Source organism: Alligator sinensis, unplaced genomic scaffold (genome assembly GCF_000455745.1).
Source record: "Alligator sinensis unplaced genomic scaffold, ASM45574v1 scaffold342_1, whole genome shotgun sequence".
Lineage (NCBI taxonomy): Eukaryota > Metazoa > Chordata > Crocodylia > Alligatoridae > Alligator > Alligator sinensis.
Genome location: NW_005842126.1, coordinates 2,130,997 through 2,151,880, shown reverse-complemented (window position 1 = coordinate 2,151,880; position 20,884 = coordinate 2,130,997). Strand labels below are relative to the sequence as shown.

General features: G+C 42.0%; 1 protein-coding gene across 3 annotated transcripts in view; it reads right to left on the bottom strand.

Annotated features, from left to right (window-relative positions):
- CDKAL1 (CDK5 regulatory subunit associated protein 1 like 1) overlaps nucleotides 1-20,884 on the bottom strand; it is a 463,104-nt gene that overhangs the window by 146,808 nt on the left and 295,412 nt on the right. For all 3 annotated transcript variants that reach the window (XM_025205731.1, XM_006024966.2, XM_025205732.1), the window contains one exon: nucleotides 3,346-3,449. In XM_025205731.1, coding sequence (XP_025061516.1) covers nucleotides 3,346-3,449 — 104 coding nt within the window. The remainder of the gene's footprint in view (nucleotides 1-3,345; nucleotides 3,450-20,884) is intronic.

Sequence of the window (20,884 nt, the reverse complement as noted above, 5' to 3'; positions counted from 1 at the left end):
GGGGGGGGGGGGGGGGCTCAGCAGTGAGCACACCTGGACAGGAGGTGCACTGGTACTCTCAGGGGATATGCATGCACCCCTGTGCACTCCCTATGTATCACCACTGAAAGTTTACCACCCATAGATTGGTTTAAAAATGGTGGAACCTAGCTTAAGATAGACCTGTATGGATGTAGTATTAGAGTTAATCAGTTTAGATTAAACCAGTCTATCAAACTTCTACTCCAGATCCCCTCCCAACTCAAGTTAGATTGCAGTTCCCTGGCATTCCAGGCGTCACTGCAGCTCCCACTAACCCCGCCTCACAGGGCAGGCAAGCCTCCACGTGTGCTAGTCTGCTCCAGCTGAGAAGGGCTGGCCCCAGCTCCACCCCTGGGCTGTCACAGAGCTGAGGAAGCAAAGCCTCTGCTCCCCAGCCCCGTGTCCTGCCTGTGCCTGTCAGAGGAGCAAGGTGGGGGGGGAGAGGGGAAGAGTGGGGGAATGGAGCCCCCCCTCCCCCTCCCCCACAGGCTGGGGTCTGCAGAGATGGGGGCCCTCATGCAGAAGGGCCTTTTCCCTCCCCCTGCTGCTGCCCCTGCCTGGCTGGGTCAGGCTGCACAGCCCCACCCCCTGCAAGTTGCTGCCTCTGAGGAGGGTGGGATGGGGAAGGGGGGAAAACAGAGGCCCCCAGCCACAGCTGCTGGGGGAGGTATGGAGAGGGCTTTCTCCCCACTCCCACTGACTGGCCCAACTTCACACTGCACTGGGCCAGTCAATGAAGGAGGGGACAAAGCCCCTGCTATATGTCCCCCCAGCAGTTGTGGTTGGGTTTGGGGGGTGGCCAGGAGGTGCCTCTGCTGTCTCTTCCCCTAACCCAGCCCCTCTCAGCTGGCAGGCAGTGCGGCTAGAGAATGAAACCATGCTGGGCTAGTCTGCAGGAGAGAGGAAAAAACCTGTCACATGCTGCCTTCCCCTCCCCCCAGGATTTCTGGCTGGGTCGGGAGGGGCCAGGTGGGGGCCTCTACTTCCTTCCCTCCTTCCACCCTCCTGGCCGCCACTGGCAGCTGAGGGAGGAGGGGCTGTGGAGAGATTCTGTGCTGTCCCCCCCACCCAGAACTAACAGCAGGGGGTTGGGGGAATGTTCCCAGTAGCCAATCAGACATGGTCTGCTGATCAGATGCCTTCAGCATATCCAACATGCTGGGAAGCATGTAGGAGTGCTCCCAGCCTCCTGTCCTCAGCCAATTCAGGCATCCCAGTCCCCATCTATCCCCATCCCCTGATGGGAGAATGTGTGTTCTGTTCATTCCTAATCTATTCTTCTCATTTTATAGAAACCCAGAACGGTTTGATTAATTCTGCCTCTGGCTTTCTAAATGTCTATACTTAGCTTAAGTGTTGTGGTTTAGTAATTCCTAAAGCATCCATTTATGATTTATAGCCAGACCCTAGAAACCTATGTCTATGTTTCAATTTTTATTCCACAGAAGTAAGGACTTTTATATTCTGGTCCAATTAAACACCAAGATATTCATAATTAAGTATGAATGATGTATTAAGCATAATCCATATTTTTTTGTGCTTATATACTGCAGGTGTCTGAAAAACCTTTTGACATCACAAGCTATATTTGATGCTGTATCTAGGTGCAGAAGTATGATTTGCAAATGTAAAGAGAAGCCCTTCAATCTGAATTACCTTGGTTTATTCTACAATAGCTAAACTACTTTAACATAGTAAGTAAATTTATCTCTGGAACAACAACAACGAATTTAGTCAGGTTACACCAAAAATTACATTGGCACAATATTTGTATATCAACTGCCATGTAGGAAGGGGAAAGTGAAATATGTACTCCAAGACAAACTCTAAGCATTAGTATTTTTACACAGACTGTAACACTTCCCAATCAAGCATATGAGTTTTGGAAAGACAGAAACCCTAGAAAATGGTGGCATATAAGAGATTCCAATTAAATGCTCACAAATCCAACAATATATAAAACAACACCATTACATTTTTTCCACTGAGGTTAAAACATACAAACCATTCACTCTCTCCTACAAAAGAAACTCTAGGTCTTAATTACTTTAGAATAAATCCTTAAACTCTGTCACTGATGGATGCATCTTAGAGGAACTAAAAAGAGCCAATTTGGCGGAAAAGCACTTCATTCTAAAACTACGGAATTTTAAGTATTGCAATGAAGCTTTAACAATTTTTTTTTTTTCTGTTGGCATACAGGAACCGGATTTTTATGTAAAATAATTGAATCACTATGTCAAAATACACAAAGGGAAGGATTAACAATCCACAAAATCTGTTTTAGTACGTAAGCAATTTCTACTCTCCAAGAAAAGGGTCTGAAAGAAAAAATGTTTCTCCTCTACTTCTTTTTAAAATAAAGGCAAAAAAAATTCTAAAGTAAAGATCCCCATCATCATTAATAAATCCTGACATGTATTATGCTTAATACATAATTTATACCCACTAAAAACCTGCATTTCTTTTGGAAGCTAATATTACCACAGAACAGGTGCATAACATACTAACACTAGAACAGAATTAGAGGGACCCTCTAGATGTGCAGGTAAAGGGCGCAATAGAATCTAATGCACAATCCACACAATCATAAATTAGATCCCATTGTGCCTTATTGCCAGAGCGGGGGGCCTGATTCTGAGAACTCCCAGCATCGGGGATGTGTGAGACCCCCATGGCTGGAAGATGGCAGCTGCTCTGATCTCTCAGTCTGGGGGGGTGTGAAACCTCCAGGACTGGGAGATCACAGCTGCTGTAGCTCCGATGGGGTTATAACCCTTTGCATGCCCCCCTACCCCAAGGCTAGTAGAACATGGCAGCCATGATCTCCCAACCCTGGGAGCCGCAAGCACTGCTGAGGCTGGAAGATCACAGCTGCAACCCACAGGTGCTGGGACCCAGCTGGACTCCCAGCCTCAGGTGGACATGGTGCACCCCTGCAGCTGAGAGCCCCATTGCATGATGGGACTCCCAGCTGCTTGGGAGACCCTGCTACACATGCAAATTAAAGCTCAACAGAACCAGCTATAAAGTCAATATACATTTTTGAGGTCTAACTTGATAGCTGGTTGGATTTTTTTATGGCACGACAGCAACTTTGCACATGTAGCTGGTCTCAACATAACTACACAATTAACCAGTTAATTGCATGATACTTGTAATGTGTAGAGGGGGCCAAGAGGCACCAGCACATGCACTTTCGACATACTCAGAATACAAATAATTCAATAACCAACTGCCATCCGTGTCCATTATCTATATGGAAATTCCTTATGAGAGTAAGGTACTTCAAAAGTGACTTGGGTACAGCAGAAAGTCCCTTACCTTGAAAAGACTGTTTGGCTCTGTCCACTAGCTCTTCAACTGGATAACTTGCTAGGTCTCCTCGGGCATGCTTCGTTTTACAATATGTACATGAATTTAGACATCTGTGGAAAAGTTTAAAATATATTCATTTTGTGCAAAAAGTCTCAATAAACAATTTTATCAGGACCCTTCCCCCAAAAAATGCAACTTTTATATTTAGAAACGAAGAGTACTACCACAGAACGTGGTAGATAGGGCTGTAGCCTTTGAATTAGAACTCCTAAAGCCTCAGAATGCTGAAAGTTGCAATGAGAACAGGGGTAGAAGACACGCAGACACTGATGGAGCTGGCTGTGGCAAAAGGGTGCTTCAGTGAGGCGGCTGCCTGCCGGCTAGACTTGCACTGGAGCACTCTCATGCCTCAGCCAGCTCCTCTGCAGCACGTTGAGCCAGGCTAGAGCAGCTCTGCGCTGGCAAGCTGAGCTTCAGGGCCCCTAACAGCATGTGTCACAGTCTTGGGTACAGGTTCAAATACAGCATCTGGGAGCAATAAATTCTGGCATGGTATGCAACAGAGTTTATTGTTGTTCATTAATAGCACATGTAGATGTACCCCCTGGTAATAACGAGAGAACATTTAGCAGAAAAACTTTAATATGAATATATTCAGGGTTCTGAGTTTAAAAAAAAGACAAATACATGTGAATCTTAGGACTAAGCCACAAATTTTCAGGCTTCTAGTTTTGAAACTAAAAACGAGTTCCATAAACTCAACTGCAAATCTGTCATCTCTTAAAATATTCAGATACTCATCTGAGCCCTAACAAAATTTAGGTAAGAATTTACTATGACAGATTCTTACCATAAAACTTCAATTCATTTTCTACACTTTAGAAATCTTGAAAAAAACATTTGGGTTTCTTTCTCCTCTCCTGTGTCTCAACAATATTAAACGTATCAAATACGGGGGACAGAACCATTAACTGGGAAGAGAGTTTGGCACAAGGGTTCGAGGACTTAAGAAAACCTCCCATAACTAACTGGAACAACTTGAATGATTTAAATTTATCTGACAGCATATGAAAGCTAGATTAGTTCCTTGCAGAAAGGATGGAAGGATCATAAAATGCTCACTGTTAAGCTTTTCTTGGATTAGTTGTTGGTTCTTGGTAGTGCCATGCACACAGTAAGCAGAATACAAACAGCAGCTTTTTTAAAGCTGACTTTTGCCCTATGTCCTTTTTGTACGTTTGAGTATCAAGATTTTAGAAAACAAAAACAAATGTTCATCTTGTTCTTGGTTATAAAAAGATTTTAAGTCATGTTTGTTATCACAAGCACAAAGCTATAGTTTCATCATAATGAAACATTTGAATGCCAGAAAAAAAAAGCTTTAACTACAAGAACCTAAATATAAACAGCATGTTGCACAATCAAGTAGTGACATGTAGTAAGGCCCACAACACTTTTGAAACATACCAATAAAGACATCAAACTACAATGTGCCCAGGTGGTAACTACAATCATGTGTTGCCATTCAATAGATTGCCTTGCAGCCTCACGACTGGGCAACTGCTGCTCAGAAAATCCATCAAAGCTTTTTCATTACAAAAGTTCCCACAATAAAATGGTATCCCTTGCCTGCACAGCAACAGGTAGGAGGAAAACTGAAGTCAACTGATAGCTCTAATGGGCATCCAGGCATGGAATGGGTTTCCCCACTTCACCATCTACTCCATTCTTATGAACATTTTATGCTGAAACAGTCTCTAGCAGCTTAAGCTTACTGCATCTTACTTTTTTCTTACTTATTCTAATCACTTCCTCTTTCACTATTGCAACTGCCAAGGAAGGAGACATCCAGCAACTCTTTATTTCTACTGCTCGACTGCTGACCTCAAGATACGTATTGTTTCAATTAGGTATATCATTATTCACGCTTATCAGAACCTGAAGAAAAGGACTAGGAAGACGTATTCTTTAAGACTATATCTTCAGAACCAAAAGAATATTAGTGTTATAAAGCTACATTAAAATAACAAGGCACAAGTCATTATAAACAAAAAATAGAAAGTTTGGTTTTGTATTTTTTAATAAAACATATTTTGTGTGTTTAGAATTTTTATTTTATGTTAGCTAATGCAAGATCCGACAGGTAAGCTATGAATTAAAACCTAGATATCAAACCTGTTGCAAAGGGAGACAGATGGTTTGAGAGACGAGGAATATCTCATCTTGTGGGTTTTGTCTGTTATTGTATACCACTATGAGCCTTTCTGGATTTGGTGGGATATAAGCCTAAATAATCACCAGCAAGCCATGGCTGGCTCAGGACAGCATAGAAGAATGGACAGAAAAAGAAAGGTGAGGCTAAGGAGGCAGGTTGGCATGTACCAGAGTGCCTCAAGACAAGCATATTTATTTAAACATTCTTTTGGTCAAAATACTACATCATTTACTTCAGCCCTCAGTTATAGATATTACCATCTACTAAGAACTGCAAATGACAAAGCACTTCTCTTTCTCAAGTTATTCTTGAAGAAAAGGATAATTTAAGAGCTGGAAAACAAACAGGTACATTTTAGGGATGTGAAAGGTTTAGCAAATAATTGTTTAACCAGTAAGTGCAGTGATAACAAGTTAGCTTACCAGTTATCCTTCAGTTCAGGGTAGGTACAGTCTGGCACGGAAGGTGGGGGTGAGGGGGGGGAAAAGGGAAAGGGAAGCTGTGCAGTGCCCCAGCAGAAATCAGAAAGCAGCAGGGTGACCAAGAAAGAGGAGGGAGGGGAGGGGAGGGGAGAGGGGCAAGGGGGACTAGTACCCAAAGCCTAAGAAGAAAACAGGGCCTAATGGCCAAGGATCCAGGTTTTCCATTTACCACAGAAAAACGGGGATTTTCCCCTTTAAAGGGGAAACTAGGCCTGTTCAAAGTGGCTAGTATTTAATTCGGATTCAGATTTGGCCGATTCAGGAGACAGTGATTCAATTCAGTGATTCGAACCACTATCCCGAATCGATTCAGCCTAATCTGATTCAAAGATCTGGCTGCTGCCAAATCGGCCAAATCTCTGACTCAAACAGGCTCCATCCTCCGCCCACTCTCGCAGCCCTGTCAGTGGCTGTCCTGCCCGTCCCCAGTGTCCCAGCTATTTAAAAAAAAAAAGCCCCGCACTCACCGGCACCTGCCAGGCCGGGGGGGGGGGCACCCCACTGCCAGTCACTGTGTGGTGGGGCTGTGCCATAAGCCCCCTTTCCCTGATCTTTCTCTTGGAGCAGTCATTTTTACCCTGGGAGAAAAGGCCCAACATTTGTCAGGCCTTGGTTTCCTCTGGGACAGCAGCACCTCTTCCAGAAGAAACTGAAAAGGGCTCTCCTCCACAGGGCTATGCAGGCATTCGAAGCTGGGCAGTAGCTAAGCAGCTGTTTGTGGCGGGGGGGGTGGGGGGTTTTTTTTTTTTTTTTTTTTTTTTTTTTTTTTTTTTAAGAGCCAGGAGCTGGGGCCAGGTGGGGCAGCCATGCAGGGGGCTGGGAGAGCGGGCAGGAGAGGGGGACTCATGGCAGAGCCTCTCATGCAGTACAGGACAGTGGGAATCATCCCACCCTGCCTGGCAGCAGCTGGTGAATGCAGGGCTTTTTATTTTATTTAAGAGCTGGGGCTGGGTGGGGCAGCCATTGACGGGACTGGGACAGCGGGCAGGGGATGCTCAGGGTGGCTGTGGATGGGGCTGGCGGGGGTCCCCCCATGGTTCCCTCCCCCCTCCTCCATCCCACCCCCCCTACCCTCTACTTATCGGCATGGAGTCAGAGTCCAGCTCCCTGTGGCAGTGAGTGGGGATTGCCCGAATCTCAAAAGCTCTCCAAATCTTTTCTGAATCAATACAGAGAACCTTGAATCAATTCAGACCTTTTTATTAGTCTTCCAATTTGATTCGGATTCAGAGATTTGACTGCTGAATCTGGCTGAATCTCCTCTTAATCGAATCAGCACCTGAAGCTTCTCCCAGCCCTAAAGGAAACCGCAGGAAACTTGTGGATTTCCCCTTACAGGCTGACAACTTTACAGCCTGCAAAGGGGCTGCTTGGGGCGAGGGAGAGCAGGGGGGAGGGCGACTGGAGGCAGGGAGCACCACATGCATCTGCGCACATGGCCGGCATACAGCAAGGCGTGTGGGAGTAGCCCCAGCAGCTGGATACAGGTAAGTGGGGGTTGGAGTGCCAGGGCTTGGGGACTGTCCGGGGGTGAAAGGGTGTTTGTGCAACAAAGCAGTGGGGGTGACAGTGGCAGAGGGACCCACATTTTGGTGAATGAAGGGGGTAGGAGGAGTTCTGGTTTTCCATGATAAAAAAAGCCAAAAGCACACACCAAAATATATAAGTATTTAGAATTTATTTTATTATAATGATTGAGGCACTGGTAGGCTTCCAAATTGCTTTAAAATTGTGAATATATCAATAAAACATTGTGTTCAACTGACATGTGTGTGCATGTATGTACACACACACACACACACACACACACAGATATAATTGGAGAAAGTTTAACAAATGTTTTAAACAATCTTTATGTACCTTACACGTGTGTATGTCTGATTATGTAGATAGGATAGAACAAATAAAAGGCTTTTAAGTAAAATATGAACAATAAATTAGACCAAGCTATTAACTTACCTCAAATAAGTACCATATTGACTCATACCAATTATAAGACAATTCTCCAATAATTAGATTCTATTTATGGAAAAATTACAAATTTCTTATCATTTTCCAGGTATAGAACCTAATTATTGGAAGTCTACCTTGAATTGATCCCCCTCCCACTGCTACAGCAGGCAAAATAAATCTGTAGGATCAAGTAGCCCTTTGCTCTCTACTTCCCCCCCACAACTTTTTCCCCAGGCAAACCCTTTCCCCTTCCCCTTACTGTGAGACCCTGCTCTCCCTAAGCACATGGAAGTGAGGAGCAAGTTTGAAATTAAACCTTGAAATTAAACACAGCTGTAGCAATCTGCATAGTACCCATAGATTTTATTCATCCAGAATTGATGCATGTTACTTTTTTTTTTTTTTAAACTGCTGCAAGTTTTAACACAGGGAGTCCATTAACACACTTTGGCAATCTAGTGCAAACTTTGAAAAAATATACATCTATATCTTCCTTTGAAAAATATACAGATATATATATTTAATTTCAAGGGCAAAATCAGTTCCAGAGTCAATTGGGCAAAGTCCAATAGTCAAATTTCAAAATTCGACTAAGTAGAGCTACTGTCAAGTCTACATAGCTGTACCATCATGCAAGTATCTCCCTTCCTAGATCCATTGGTTTGGGGCTTCAGATACTCCCCAAATCCTATGTGCAAGCCCCAGGACCATAGATTTTGGGGTTCAGATGCCTCCAAAGGCTGAGACTGTTGTATCTCCCCTGCCAGGTAAATTATGCATAGTATTAGTCCAAAGCAAAAAGGCTCATGCTTTACCACATAGTTCACTGGGCTGGGGCCAACCAGAGTCAACAACACTTCAAGTCCTGGTGAGCCCTGAAAATGTACACCCAGAATCCTTCTGTCATATCATCTCTTAGCCTAGACAATATGATTAGCATAGTCCTACTCTCCACCATGATTCGACATCTCAGCACTGCTCAGTATGTGTGTATATTCCAGATACCCCCCCTAAACAAAGGATCCACATGCTAATTAGCTTCCACTTGTAACCGAAACTAGGTGTTCTTGTCACTAATCCTGGGATCTTCCAAAAATGTATACGTAGATGAGACACAGGACAACCTGGTCTGGCTTCACTTTGTGCAGGGCAAGACCACACAAACTATAAGCACCAGGCAGAGAGGAGTCGAAAGAGGGATGCTGGGTATGCAATGTCATGGCTCCGAAAAAGAGTTGGCGATGAAGGGCACATAATGGCCACTACCATATTCACAGCTTCATAGATTATAGAGTTGGAAGGGACCCCAAAGGATCATCATGTCCAACCCCCTGCCCCAGGCAGGAAAAGAACCAAGGTCAGACAACCCCAGTCAGGTGCCTATCTAGCCTCCTCTTGAAGACCTCCAAGTTAGGTGATAGTACCACCTCTCTTGGCAGCCCATTCCAGATTCTGGCCACCCTTACTGTGAAGAATTTCTTTCTAATGTCTAACCTGAATCTACTCTCCACTAGTTTGTACCCATTATTCCTAGTTACTCCTAGGAGTGCCCTGGTAAATAGCGCATCTCCAACTCTCTGTTGTCCTCCCTTGATAAACTTATAGGGCTGCTACAAGGTCTCCCCTCAGACGTCTCTTGTGAAGGCTGAAGAGATCCAGATCTCTCAACCTCCCCTCGTAGGGTTTTATACGGAGGCCACTAATCATATGAGTGGCCCTCCTCTGGACCCTCTCCAGATTCTCTGCATCCCTCTTGAAGTGCAGCACCCAGAACTGGACACAGTACTCCAAATGCAACCTGACTAGTGCCATGTAGAGGGGGAGCATCACCTCCCTCAATCTGTTGGTCATGCATCTGCTAATGCACAATAAGGTGTGATTGGCTTTGCTGATGGCTTCATTACACTGCCAGCTCATGTTCATCTTGGAGTCAACTATGACTCCAAGATCCCTCTCAGCCACTGAGCTGCTGAGGAGGTCATCCCCCAACCTATAGGTGTGCTGGGGATTCCTCCTCCCTAGGTGGAGTACCTTGCATTTGCCTTTGTTGAATTGCATCCTGTTTCATTCTGCCCATTGATCCAACCTGTCCAGATCGGCCTGTATCCACTCCCTGCCCTCCGGTGTGTTAACTTTGCCCCAAAACTTGGTGTCATCTGCAAACTTGGACAGGGTGCTCTCCATACCCTGAATATCTTATTCAGATGGGCTAACCTATGCTTGTGGTAGGTTCCCATCAGCATGTCTGCCCAACGTGGGCCATGTGTTTTATAGCCATTTCTTTGTATGTGATGAGGGGGTTCCTCCCCCCATGCCAACTGGGGGAAAAAACCTCATACTGTATTTACTTAATTCCAAGATACCTTTTTGTCCATGTTTGAATAGGTAATAGGCAGAAATCAAGGACAGGCAATAGTAGACAGGGAGGGCTTTCTATTTCACTACAAGACTACAAGTCACTTTTGTGTCAATCTCCCCAGCAAAAAGACTTGGGACATACCCACCTCCAATCTTCAGACAGAACCTAAGACAGTGTCAGAGACTAAAGAGAAGTGAAGTGTTGAAAGAGAATGGCAAATTAAAGAACAACAAATTACTACAACCAGATGTTACAAAACCAAGAGTTCTGTGAGGGAACAAAGTGGCTGAACTCACAGCAAAAAAAAAAATGTAAGCACTTCCTAACCACTGCTACTACGTCAGAGGATAAGACTATGGCAAGTCCTTAAAACAGTTCTAAAGTGGGCCATACAGACTAGTATGCTTTACTTTGGCAAATATATTTGAAGTTATCCTATGCAAAAAAAATCTCTCTCTTCAGGGGAACATCATTATGCAAACACTCTGAAAAGAAGGCATAGATAACTGATCTTTCTTTTTTCTATACCAAAAGGGCTCCCAAAATGAAAACTACCTTAGCAAGAAGAAATTAGCTGTACTGATGGTCACCCATGTGCATACAGGCCCTTATGCTCAGTAAGCAATATATCACTTAGTCAGGTTTGCACTAAAGGGCAAACATTGAAACCTCAATATGACAAATGAAAAAAAAAGAAATTGACGAAGGTTAACAGAAGTGACCTTATACAGCTTCTAGTTTAGGCATTTACATAACATAATAAGAAAAAGAATATGGTGACACAAGAATCAAGGTTTGCCCAAATTGTGGACTTCATTAACTGAAGCATTGTGCACAAGACACAAAAGTTAATAACAGTACTTCTCTATTCAACGCTTATTAACCCTTACTTGGGAGTACTGGATCCAGTTTTGGGCACTGTATTTTAAGAATGACCCAGAGAGGGTCCAGAGGCTATAATCAAACATTATAAAAGGCATGCCTCTCCAGTTCACCTCAAGTTTTAGGGAAAATTTTAGTGAACAGCCCCTTATTTTAAGGAAGATTTTTTAATGGAACTTAAAATGAAGTTAGGAAGCAAAATGGAAGCATGTTGCAATCTTACATATCAGATAGCAACACAGCTGCTGGACAGCTAAAAAAATCAAAAACAAACAAAAACAAACTTTATTTAAAAATACACTGGCCTCCTTAAAAAAAAAAAAAGAAGAAGAAGAAGAAGAAGTGTAGGTTCAGTGGCTTGGCTTCCAATGTCCCAGTCATTTGGATTTCTAATTTCTAATTCATGTGATCAGTATTTATGCTGAACACATTATGCTGAACAATACTTTTAGACATGCCAAGTTTCCCATAAAATACAGGAACTAGCAAGTAAGTATACAGACAGACGTGAATTATTTAAAAAGAATAAGATTATTGTTTTAAAGAAGGAAGCTTTGCCAATTTCATCAACTTCTGTGAAAACAAAAAGCTTTTTTATTTTATTTTATTTTTATTTTTTTACAGTTGAACCTTGAGGCTTAAATCTTTTTTAAAAGTGCCAAACACTGAATAGAAGGAGACATTACTTTTAATAAATTGATGGTGCTGTCTATGGTGGAGGGGGTACACATACACCACTGCTGATCTTTTTGTAGGCTCTCTGCCAACCTGCGACTCATCTATAGTAATAAAAGATGAGGTCTTGCTTTCACTTTACAGTCTCTTTGTGAAATTCTGCAGCTTCTATACAATTATATTTATTTGACCTATACTAAATGGTGATATTTATAACCATTCAAATAAAATATCTTTTATTTGATATCTTTAATATCAAATAAAAGATATTTGTTTATTAGATTTATCTAACTTATTAGACTTATATCCCAACCTATCCAAAAGGCTCAGAGCGGCTTGCAATAAATAGACAAAAACCTACAGATAGGATTCCCTTAACAGCATCCCTAAACCTGTGTCCCCCAACTCCCTTCCTCTTCCAACTTCCCCCCCATCACCTACCCAGACTAACACTTCCAAGCAAACCCTTTGGCCAATCCCAACCATGCTTCCCCACAGAAGCATACCTGGCCAGGACTGCATCGAAGGTAGTCCTCCCTCCGTCCTCTTCCTCTATGTTCTTTACAGGGCTCTGGCTCCTCTGGTACAAAAGCAACAGCAGAAACTCCTGCTGCTGCTGAGGTGAAATATCACCTCTTTTTTCTGCTACAGAGAGACATGTTAAGTGGGCAGAAAAATGCCATTTTTCATCCACAAAGCAATGAGGTGACATCTACCCTCAGCAGCAGTGATTTCCAAGTGCTGCCACTCATGAAAACTACATTTCTCAGAACACTTTTCACTCACTGACCCATGCTCCTGCACTGTCATTGCTTGCTGCACGGACCAAGCTAGAAAGTACAGATGGAGAGCAAGTAAGGATGGCAGGGTCAGATGCCGTCCACTACTTTCTGGTGGCCACCCCAACTTGGGTGTTACCCAGGGCTAGTGCCCTGGTAGCCCTTATATGCTACTGCTTCCCAACTGTCCCCTACATCCAGATCTCCATTTTGATCTTGGAAGGCAACAGAAACAAAGTTAATAAAAGTAAAGAAACAACTTAAATATTAATACAAAATGTTTCAAAATGTCAGGAAGCAAACAGCAGCACCCAACTACTCCATTACGGATAAGTGAACAATAATCCCAAAGCAAACTGGAGGGGTGAGAAGTGCACTAATTTAGATAACTACTACATTTTTTGAACTGTTGGCACAGAATCTGTTTTCAGATAATAAAAGTTCAAATATATAAATTTCTGTCTCCTCTTTCTGCACTCTGCACAGATATGCTCATATGACCCATTATTTGTACATTGTAGCTCTGACAGTTGATCTGAGTGTGAAAGGCCGAGTATGAAAAGGCCTAACTCCAACAGGTGGACCTCTACAAATACAGGATTTGGGATAAGAATCCAAAAATTCAAACTATAGCCTACATATTTCAAATTGTAAGCTGGGTCAAACCCTTATAACAATAACTCTCAGAAAAAAAACTCCCTCTCCCCACAAGACCCAGCTGACACCTCATTTTTCCTGCATAACAACTTCCCCCTCACAGCCTGATTACTAGAGAAAATGGAAAGCCTGGTGTTCTGCTACAGGGCTTGGTTCTACCAATTCTTTAGGGGGCTTTCAAGACAGTTTGTCCCTTATTTTGGCATGACAAATTAAATCATTACTAATATAAAGTAAAGATATTCTGTGATATTCATATACTTCAGTTTATATTCTCTTTCAGTAAACAAAGAAAGAGCAAAACAAAGGAAGATACAACCTTATTTGTTTTAAACTTTTATGTATTGCAGAAACTATGTCATAATTTAAAATGGTGTTTAGAAGTCTCTCTCTCTCCGCCCCTACTGCCAAAAAATGAACCTAAATCTGCTCCATCTATAGCAAACCAAAATAGATGACATCTCCAGACTGTAATTGCCTAAACACTTTAACAGATTTGGGAATTATCAATCATTGAAGATGTTAATTTAAAAAATCCAAAAGCATAACAGACAATCTACACTTTTTTTTTCCAGTAAACTACCCCAAATTCCAAGTTTCCAGGATTATGCGCACATACAGACCACAATCAATAAAGTAGGAAAAAAAGAAAGCCAGAAACTTTGAGAGGCTGAGCACTGTATCTCATTAGCTGGTACCAACCAGCAACATGACATGGGAATTCTTGCTTTTTGCTCAAATAAGCTCAATATGTGACTCTCTCTCACTCAAAAAAACCCACAAAGTATTGGGACAATTCGACCCAATGGATAAGTCTGAAAAACAAATATGCTGAAGACACAGAAAATGGTTCTACCCTGTGTTTATGAATAAAAATGTTAAGACCGTTTGTTGAAGCCAACTGTAAGAACTGCTTTGTATACATGCAAAGCATTAGCAGAAAATTTATTACGCACTTTCAATAAGTTTTTTTTACCTTCATGTAAGAACATAAAAAAACCTAGCATGGATATAATTTTTAAACGTCCTAAGAACCCAAATGACCAAGTTTTCAGAGTCCTTATCAACTGTGTGCATACTTTACTACTTCCTAGCAAGAAAACATTTTATCTTTACATAGCAAGGTATGGGAATAGGTAGCTGATGATACAACAAGACCAGAATATATTGCCACACGTTCACCACCAAGGGCATTCTGTTCAAGTCCCTGCAATACTAAATGAAGAAATAGGAATTAGTGGTTCTCCATCTCACCTAACTTAATATGCCTTATAATCCATTACAGAAAAGCCCAATTAAAAATAAGAACACTTATAACACAGTACACAAATAAAGACTACTCCACTAGAAAACCAGTGAATTTCAACAGCTGATGAGACTGAGAATGCATGGTGAAATCCCATCTCTCTTAAAAGCAGTGAGAACTTTGTCATTGGTTTCAATGGAGATCCTTAGATAGTTAATCCAATTTTAATTCAAGGATCAAAGAACTGACACGTTAAAAATAAATTGCAAACTGCAATTAGGTGCTGCTTCACCAACATCTAAGAGCACCAGCTAGTGCTGTGTAATAGGTCTAGAAAAAAAAATGTCAGCAAAATGCAAGTGTTCTATTGGAATTTAGTCAGAAAACAGGTACTAACACCTAGCTGGGGGATCTTAGGGAACTCTAATCATTAAAGGAGTCCAAAGATCTGCCGCTCACAAAAAAAAATCCAAACCCTGCAACAGTACTATGCCTCTAAGATACCATGTTGGACTATTATTTCAGTATACTCAAACCCTGAGCTTCAGCAGTTTTGCAACCTATTCATCCAATCTGCTGTAAAACCAGAGAACATTTTTCTTTATAGAATATTTTATGTTTTTCCCCCTCTTTAAAAACAAAAAACAAAAACAGCATTCAAAGTGCATGTCAAACAATATGTATATCTGCAGGGTGCAACTGAGTACTGCGTAGAGACGGATAGTCAGCTTGCTCACCTATGGCCAATTTAACATGAGGGAAACACCATGCTAATGCAGCTAACTCAATTAAAGTGAGGGCAGAGATCTCTGCCTGGGATGCTACTGTGCCATCTTGACACACATTGTTAAAACAACACCTGTTTTTTTCAGTTTTTTTCTTTTCTTTTTAAAAAGAAAGACATATACATGATAAAAAGAGGACTCATCTGGTATTATGTGAAGTCTCCAAATACTTTAGACGCCCCAGCAGCCTTATTTGGGGTCCTGGGGGCCTCCTGAGGCTCCAGCGGTGGCAATCTGGGCATGTGGAGCCTGGCCGGCAGCTGAAGCATAGCTCTAGCTGTCCAGGCTCTGGTTTTAGGTGGTGTGTGCTGGTGTCACATGCGCCATCCTGCTTTTTTCAGGCACAGGTATTTTTTACACCAGGATCTCCCGATTTTCCTCAAAACCTCCCTGCCACTGCGAATTAGCAGCATGGCAAACACCTGCATGTGTGGTGTGTGCAGTTTGCAGTGCCACAAACAGGTCTGCAGCACCACATACCACACGTACACTCGTCTGGACAGACCCTAATAGGCTGCTTGCAGATGTTAACAACATTTTTAAAATATCACATTTTACCAAAAGCAGCAGCGTGTTACAGACACTGCAGAGCTGGGTCAAATTATAGATCAGGCACTTCAGAGTGGGTTTTTGGCATTTTCATCTAAAGCCAATTCAATCAGCTATTACATAAAAGCACCAAAAAAGGTGCCTGACCTACACAGACGTTGGGCAAGATGGGTCCAACTAATGGGCTGCCTCTTCTGGGCTCAGTGCAGGAGTGCACAGTTTAAAGCAAAGTACCATTTTTTTATTTTGTTTTTGAACGTCTGCAAGCAGCCATAGGTGACATGTTTGAAAGGGTTCTCCTTTCCTGTTTTATGGAGGGATGGGGCGGAAAGTGTGGGAGGGCCTTGTAACTGGATGGATAAAAAGAATGGCCTCTGTGACCTGTTTTTCTACAGTTTACTGGGCCTTGGAAGGCTGAGGTACAGCTTTTAGCAAAAGGTCTCCCCCAAAATTCTTGTCCTTTAATGAAAAGTGCTACATCACAGCTGTGTGCTTCTGCATTGTCTGCACCATATCCCTTTCTAGGGTCACAACTTCCATTTTAATCTTCTGAGAAGACTAGAGAAAACCGTACCTCCACAGCTCTGCTTTTGTAGCTGTCTGCTGGGAAGAATTCAATATCTCGTGAAACAGATCCTTTCCAGTTTCTCCTCCCACCCCTCAGATTTTTCAGCCTCTTCGTAAGCAATAAATCCTATTTTCACATATGTGTTAATGAGAGACAAGGAAATACAAGGAAAAGACTGGAATCCCACTCCTAGTCCCCATGCATGTACTGCTCTTTTTTAAGGCTTTGGGATGCCACTCCCATACTTTTTTTTTCCACTTTAGGTTTAAATTGGAGATGACACAAAGTTTTCCAAATTACTTTCCCACAGTATAAGACCCTCTGTACCTTGGAGTTCCTGCTTTTCAAATCTGTAACAGACCACTGGGTAGGTGTTTGGGTGGATACATTCAATTCAGATGGTGGGATGCTATCAATAGGTGTTTAAAGCACTATCTATATCTCTGGCATGAACATAATTTTGAATACAAAAGGAAGGGAGTTACGTGCTGCATAGGCAAAAAGAGGCTCCTAACTTCTAGTTTAACACCCCCCAGCTCCATCTCAGCCCTTACACCACTGCACTTATGAAATAATATGGCACATAGTTTTCTGCAGAATTTTCAAGCTGAAAGATCTGACTACAGAGCTTTCTTCCACAGAAACTTGGGTATAGCTTTCCACCTGCTAAGTCCCAAGCTTTTGACTGCCCTGACTTATTTCCTTCTGGTCATCACAGAATCATAGGGCTAGAAGGGATCATCAGAGGTCATCTAGTCCATCTGCAGGGCTGGTCTGGGATGCACACTGCACATGGCCTCCACTCATGCTGTATGAGTCCCAGACTGGCCAGAGCAGATGCTGCATGCAGCACGTATTCGAAACCAACTGGGGAGGTGCTACATGTCCCGGACTGGCTGAGGCAGGCGCTGTGTGCAGCACAGATTTGAGGCTGGCCAAAACAGGCACAACGTGGGTAAACTGCAGACCCAAGGGCAACACCAGGAGCTAGATGATGGGGCTCTCTGGGCTGGATCTGGGCCACAGGCTGTATCTTTGACACTCCTAGATAAACCTATTAGCAAAACCACACAGTGAATCCTGACACAACCACAACATATGATACCCTAACCCACCACAGGTAAAGCAATGGGACAAGGGCAGCCAATGCTCTGCAGCTGTGAAGGATTTTAAAATATGCTCGAGTGATCAAAGGGAGATGGCTACACCAGCCACTACAGAGCAAGACAACCCACCCCCCCCGCAGTCTGTACCAATCTGCCCATGGGAGGTAAAATTCCTTACAGACCCCAAATATGGCAATCATACCCCTGTATAGGTGAATTAAAGGAACTCTGGGGGTTGTGTTGAGCTGTTTGGGATGCTCTGTAGACAAATAAATACTGTATCATTGTTGGGTTTGGTGGTGGCAAAGCTGTTTGCAACAATGCAGTCCAAGTCCTCATAATATGGGCAGCTAACAGGAGCATTAGCAGAGATCCAGTTTTTGGTCACGTCTTCCACAGATTCTTTGGCTCTCTAATACTAGATATTCTGTGGTGACACTATTTTTGGAGATGTCATATTTCTCTGATTAGTATTTCATTATTAAAAGGTAAAATTGTTTAAAGGTATTTAAGTTTTAGACCCAATTCAGAATTCTCAGACTTCGACTCAGCTTCCTAATTCCTTGCAACTCCTAAGCAGAAACTTCACACGATCCAGCCACCCAGACTACACAGGCATTAGGTTCTGTTCTCTTTATTAAATGTTCTGATATTGCTCATACTGATGGGAACTAAGCTGAAAGACAACACAGACAGACAACTTACAGTTATCTTCATTTGCCCCACCCAAACAAAATCTGCTACTTCTGGTTAGAGAAGTAAGAATACTGAAATTATGCAAAACTGTACTGCTGGTAAGAGTTAAATGAACAGACTCTTTCTATGGTAAAAGTCTGGGTAAACACAAAGACTTTTCACGGCTGCCAGTAGCTATTAAAATCTACTGATTCCTATCATATTCCATTTGGACCTTACCTCTCCAGCAGTAAAAGCACAGCCTCCTAGGCTCCTAGCTGATTATATAACATTACTTAAGTATGGGCACTGTACCTTTTCTTTCCTGTCTAGACAGGTAGATAACAACTTTTGAAAGTACAACTGTTATCATATATACTCACTGGAGCAAAGATTTGAACCCAGTACCCTGCTATTTTCTGGCAGAGACTATTTACTTACACCAAGCAGAACAGTTCCAGCAAGAAAAATGGAAGACAACCCACCATCCCCAAGAGGAGAGCTTAGCCTGGCGGTTAAAGCATGAACTTTGCCTGTGGGAAGGTGACAAGCTCAAGTTAAGGGCTGTTAGCTGTTAGAGGGGAGCACTTTAAGGAGGAACAGTAAATCAGTCACAGCTCCTCATTATAAAGCTAAATGCTTGCTGCAATTAATATTTGTTATTTTATGACCACATTTGTCTTACCTGAATTTAGCTGTTTAACAAGTATTAAAACAAAGTCTCACAGTTGCTTTTATAATTCCTCTATCTAGAAAAAAAACAATATTCAAGAGAAGCAAGAAACTATATACTGCGTCTCTTTCTATAGGGGCAAATCTATATTTAAGTAATATAATAGACAAGAATCCTGTCTGGCCTTTGCAAGTGGCAAGAGAAACAGAAGGACAAAAAGTCTGTTGAGCTTTTATAAAAGCAATATACTTCATCCACCACGGATCACCACAAGATTAGCAGCTACTGAGCCAGCCATATAGAAAACACAGTTGAAAGTAGACCACTGCCTGTGATAAGAGCTATTGTTTTCACTCCCTGGAACAGAAACTTTTAGAGTGGAGAAATCTCACAGGAAACATTAGGCTGCAGTTAATTCTATAACATATAACAGGTACCACACACTGATTCCTGGGATAAAAGATATTGTTTTAGCACTGGTCAAAACATCCTGGGGAAAAAAAAGTTACATTTCAGCAATGCTGAATCTAAAAAGCTTAATTTAGACGCTTTGAGATAACTATCAGATGTATTTCCAAAAAAGCATTTGTAAAACGTCTGTGGGAAAGTGGGACTGAATTGTCTGGGTAAAATAATGCTGACAATAAATTGCAGAATAAAAACAGAAATGCAACATTTATTATTTGGAAAGAAGCCTTCCTCAATGACTTTATCTACATCTGGTTCTTTGCCAAAAGTTTCCTAGCATTGCTATTATTGTTTCTACTGTACTAGAGGAAGGAATGGGGGAAGAGTGCTAGTGTAGACACGGCTTCACGAAGCAACCACTCTGATTAACACCATGATGTCCAACTCCACTCAGAGAAGATCTAGATAATGCTGTGGTAAAACACTGCTGCCTTACCTGATCCTAACCTTCCCATTAGTAGAGGTAATATGATATTTTGCTAGAAAAAAAAAAATAGCATCAGCAGGGCTTTCATTGTGTACCTCTGTTGTTGGGATGAGATGAAATTGAGCTTTCTTCTCTAAAATGATTAGCAGCAAAAATTAAAATATATCTATTATTCTATACGAACAGCCAATCCTCAGTAAATTTATCAGTTTTGTCTACTTATGTGCTGCTGTACTGATACATATGCATACTTAAGTGTATAGTGATGCACATAAATGAAGACCAAATGGCTTTAATACCTGAAAAACACCAATAAAATTGGGCAATCTTGACTCCAATTGGGTACTTACATATTTTTTCTTGCAATTTTGGAAAATCAGAGTTCAAATCAAAGATCTTCAATCCATATTTAGTTATCCCCAAGTGAGATTTTCAAAATCACTTCTACCCACACTGGGTACTAACGTACCCAAATCACTAATGCCACTGACAGACACAGGACGAGGAGCGGGGGGGACACAACAAACCAGTGCTTTACTTTCAGCTCAGTGCACTCCCGCAATGAGTACAGCGCATGCCCAGAAGAGGAGCTGCGTCAGTTTGCTCTGGCTTGTCTAATGTCTGTATAGATCAGACCTTCAGTGGGGTTTTTTGGCACTTTTATCTAATAGCCAATTTAATCAGCTTTAGATAAAAATGCCAAAAAGCTCAGGTGAAGCTCCCATTTTATACAGATGCTAGGTGAGCCAGGTCAAACCACACGACTCCTCTTCCAGTAAAGCACCATTTTTTTTTCCATGTCTGTCAGTGGCTTAAGATTCTTTCAGAAGTCCCACTTTGGGACACAAAATTAGAGGTGTGGAAAACCTTGCTTTCAATAATAATTTATTTAAGCTACTGAAATATGCAAATAGCTTTAAATAAAGCAGCTTTAAAAAGTGTTTCTCATTATTTTAAAATCTTTTTCAAAAACACTAAAATGCATTTACAAAAACTAAAGGCTTCAAGGAAACTGGCCTTCATTTACTAAAGAGCTAATCATCCTG